General features: G+C 36.0%; 1 protein-coding gene across 1 annotated transcript; it reads right to left on the bottom strand.

Annotated features, from left to right (window-relative positions):
* Nucleotides 1–431: 431 nt before the first annotated feature.
* LOC111392844 (ACT domain-containing protein ACR8-like) lies at nt 432–3507 on the bottom strand. The gene is made up of 7 exons (XM_023018237.1): nt 3256–3507; nt 2561–2606; nt 2368–2482; nt 2161–2228; nt 1498–2064; nt 1299–1403; nt 432–1189 (listed from the first exon to the last, which is right to left on the bottom strand). The coding sequence occupies exons 1-7, from the start codon at nt 3312–3314 to the stop codon at nt 827–829; spliced, it is 1323 nt and encodes a 440-aa protein (XP_022874005.1). The 5' UTR covers nt 3315–3507; the 3' UTR covers nt 432–826.
* Between the last annotated feature and the right edge of the window lie 617 nt (nt 3508–4124).

Genomic DNA, 4124 nt, shown 5'->3' with positions numbered 1-4124 from the left:
TCATTCCACATTATCCTTCCCTATTTTCAAATGATGAATGTAAGATAACAACTTTTGATAATATGGACTCAATATTGTTACATTTAAATATTGAATTCGTTTTGTAAATAAAGTTACAATGGATTTATTTGACTTAGGTACGCTAGAAAACATTTCTAGGCATTAATGAAGAACGGAGATAGTTGTGCGTTTACAGTTACCTCAATAAAAGTTTAACATAATTCTACCTAATATTATTAAGGTGACATTTTTGTTAGACAGATGAGATTAAACGAGATTTAATTGAAAAAATAAAAAATACGTAAAAAGCTTTATTTGCTTAAATTACTTAAACTTTAGTAATAAACATCATTCGAAGTTGACGACAACAATAAGAAAACAGATTAGAATTCTTGTGGTGGCAAATCATAACGTAAAAGTAAAACATCAAGTTAAACGTCAGAACTAACTAATATTTTACTTTTTACAAAAATAATAATCATGTACATTATATATATGCTGTGTGAAACCAATATTTTCCTATTACTACTACGGAAGCAGAAAAATATAACTAAAACCCACCCACCAAACACTTCTTCTCTCTTCCATTTTCCATCTTGAAAATTCAAATTTTTTCTTCTAAACAAACAATTTTCCCAAAGAAAACTGGTGGGGAGGTGGGCCCCATATCATCCACCTTCTATGTGTACGTGTCTACCTACTGGACCAACCAAACATCAACTATAACAACTACCATACCAAATCCCCGTCTTAAACACCTTTTCCTATGTACAAATGCCCAGCTCATGAAACCTGTGTGAAGCAAAGAATATGCCTTTTTGATCAATCAAGAATAAGATTTGATCAATCCCAAATTGTATAGATTCCTTCTCACAAGGCTTCCGAGTGATAACAACATGGCCCCACCGGCTCCCATCGGGGCCTCATCCCGTTCTGCCTTTTGATGATAGATCAAGGGTAATTCCTTCACTGTCAATTTACTAAATCCAATCTTTTGTCGAACAGATTCGATGATCTTTGAATCAACTTGATTCCCAAGTGCATCCGTGACGTAAAACACGTTTAGTGCCCGATCCATTGCTGTCGATATCTCGGCCCTCGTCACATTTAGGCCGTTTTCGCGGAAGGTTCGTGTCACATCAGCCAATAGCCCCAATCTATCATCAGTACTTAGTTCAAGCCTTACACCCTGTTAGCAGACAAGAAGATTCCATTAGGCTAACAAATCGAGAAAAAAAAACATGCTAAATCAAGACCTTGGGGATTCTTTAATACACAATAAAGGCACAAAATATCACCTGTGATGACCTCCTTTCGATTGCAGCTTGTAAGCATAGGATCACACGTTGCTTTTCAGCTTCCGAACTAATCGGGGTTCCATCCAAGTGTCTAATGAAAAATTCCTGAAAAAAAAAATATTCATAGCAAATTATGTAAATTTCCCTTTAAAAAATAACATAAAACGAAGCTAATGTACTAAATTGAAGAATTATATACCAGGGAGGCTCTGTCTCCAGCCGTGTTAATTGTAGCATGGAAAACAACATACTGCATGTCTGTCAATGTGCAAACGACATCAAACAGAAGCTTCGTCCGGTCCTTACACTGAATATTTACAACAGAATAACCCTTTTCCAAACAATTCTGTACTGCCACGACCAGGGACTCATCACAAGTTTTGATACGCGGCTTCCTCTCGTAATCGCGATCAGCAAACATCATCTGATGCAGCCTCCTTTCTGTATGTGTGACAGCCAAGGAAACTGATGTTTTGGCACTACGGATATCATTGTCGCCCTTGAGAACATTCCTTAACATGGCCTCGATTCTATCAATCTTTTGTGAATCCTCAATCGGGGATCCAGAATCGTTGTCGTTAACATAAATTAAGGATGCTATTCGACCATTGTGTGTCCACATGTTAGCTTCGACAACATTGCACTGTAAATTTAACAGCACTGCAAAAACCTCGGACAGAAGGCCAACTCGATCTGTACCCGTCAACTCTAATGCTGTAAGGCCCTCAAAGCTTTTCGATCTCCCATAATGAATTGTCCCAAGGGACTGTATTAACAGTAAAACAGATGCAATCAGTCCATTACATACATAAAACGGTAATACAAAGGTCAAAATTCGAAGAACACAGTAATTAATAGTTACCTGTTTGATGTAATTGAGGACACTTTCATCTGTTAATTTGTTTCCATCCAAATCAGTCACATGAAAAACTGTAAAATTAAAGAAAACGAAACGGCAAAATTAGTAGAAAACCAAAGAAACTGCATCAAAGCCCATTAATTAAAGATTAAATGCAAATACACCACATGTTAGAAGGCGAAAGTTAGCCCAAAAAAAAAGGTGGCTTACCGTCCATGAACCACCGACCATCAGAAGAAATGTAAGCTTTCTTAATTGACAGGTTCAAATCAGTAAGAACTTGAACAGCTTCAAGAAGAATTCCATGTTTTCTAGCACTATCAATCTGTAAAATTAACAAGAATTAACAAAAATAAGTAAATAATTAATACAAATTTGGTGTGTTTTCAAGAAGGGAACATACCATGACTATTGTGGCGTCTGCACAACTGGCATTGTCGATCATGACCCTGAAAAAAGCAATGGAGAATTGGTCAGCGAAAGGTTATTCTGGGGAATTTGAAATTCAAGCACGGTCACTGAAAACTCCAGTCGGTGGTGTGTGAACAAAGAAGAGAAAGAGTCAGATTAACGTGAAGGAAAAGAAATCGGTGTAATTAATTAGGAAGTTAAATTTAATTAAGGTGAAAATCAAGTGGGATCTTCACTGATTATTTTTTATCAAAGAAAGTTGCCAATAGGAATACCCCAAAGATTGGGAAATCCAGAAGAATTAAAATCAAAAGATATGATGTGGAATAATATTGGGGACATTCAAAAGCAAAGTACCAAAAAATAAACAAAAACCCAAAAACTTTATTAGGAAGTTCAATTTTATTTGTTTTCTACCTCAGATTGAGCAAAATTTCTGTTGTGAAGGGTAAAATTTAGGGAAAAATCCAAGAACCCAAGCCTTGTTTGCGAATTGCAGTAGATAGAAAATCAAGAAAAACAGAGTAAACAAACTGCAAATTCAGGAAAACCAAAGAAATATTACAAAAAAAGCTAAGGGATTTAAACAACAAACTTTAAAAATATGAAAAAATTGAAAAAAAAAATGTTGAGAATGGAAACGGAAACTCAAACAAACAGAGAAGAAGAAAACAAACACATAATAACCTTGGGCTAGACATTCTAAAGAGAAGCTTCTCATATTCATCTACATATGTCCACTCCATACTTCTTATTCCTTCTTCCTCTCTTAAAATCACAAACGAAATCGAAAATTTCACTTCTCAGAACTTCTAATAAAATATCTCTGAATTAATTTGTACCCTTATCCTCTTCAATCTCTCTCTCTCTCTCTCTCTCTCTCTCTAGAATTTGTACTGTTTAAATTTTTTCTATCTAAAACTTTCAGTGAAAACAAATGCTTTGGTTTTCCTCTTAAAGGAGGGATTATATATATATTAATTAGTATTAGTTAATTAATTTTTCACTTTGAATATCACGCGTTCGACGCGCCAACTAATCACATGAAGCTGGCTTAGCTGCCCGAATAATCTGCCCGTACTGACCTAATTTTCAAATATATTTTCCTTTTTTTATTCTTTTGATTTTCTTCATCACTCACAAGTCAACGACCCCTTTGCACCAATTTGACACGCGTCTTTTGATCCCATGACTTTGGGGAGCCGTCTAGATTGCCAGCGTGGACGCAACGTGGACAACTGAATTTGTGCTTTGCGTGCATATGACTCAATAGATAGCCGTGACCCTGACGGTGGGTGTAGTGGGTGCAATGGGTGGGTCATAGCATATTATTTTTTAACTAATGTTTTTGTGTTTAAATGGATTAATAAAGGGTTAATATGTAATTTTGGGAGATAATTCAGGGGTAACTTGCAAATTAAGGATGAGGATTTGCCGACCCTGGCCCGACTTTAATGATATGTTCGCACGTGACAACAACCGCACGTATCGGCTTTTCTCTTGTCATTTGTTTTTCGGCCGATTTTCTTGTAACTTTATACGTTGAGGGCCAGGTC

This window comes from Olea europaea, unplaced genomic scaffold, assembly GCF_002742605.1.
Source record: "Olea europaea var. sylvestris unplaced genomic scaffold, O_europaea_v1 scaffold990, whole genome shotgun sequence".
Lineage (NCBI taxonomy): Eukaryota > Viridiplantae > Streptophyta > Magnoliopsida > Lamiales > Oleaceae > Olea > Olea europaea.
Note: the sequence above shows the minus strand (reverse complement) of the source record. Positions and strands in the feature narration are given on the sequence as shown.

Excerpts from the sequence above, each read along its gene's own strand:
- LOC111392844 (XM_023018237.1), bottom strand. The coding sequence starts at position 3,314 with ATGGAGTGGACATATGTAGATGAATATGAGAAGCTTCTCTTTAGAATG. Across the intron at positions 2,483-2,560 it reads CAGACGCCACAATAGTCATG|ATTGATAGTGCTAGAAAACA; the intron begins GTATGTTCCCTT and ends TTAATTTTACAG. Across the intron at positions 2,065-2,160 it reads TCCTCAATTACATCAAACAG|TCCCTTGGGACAATTCATTA; the intron begins GTAACTATTAAT and ends CTGTTAATACAG.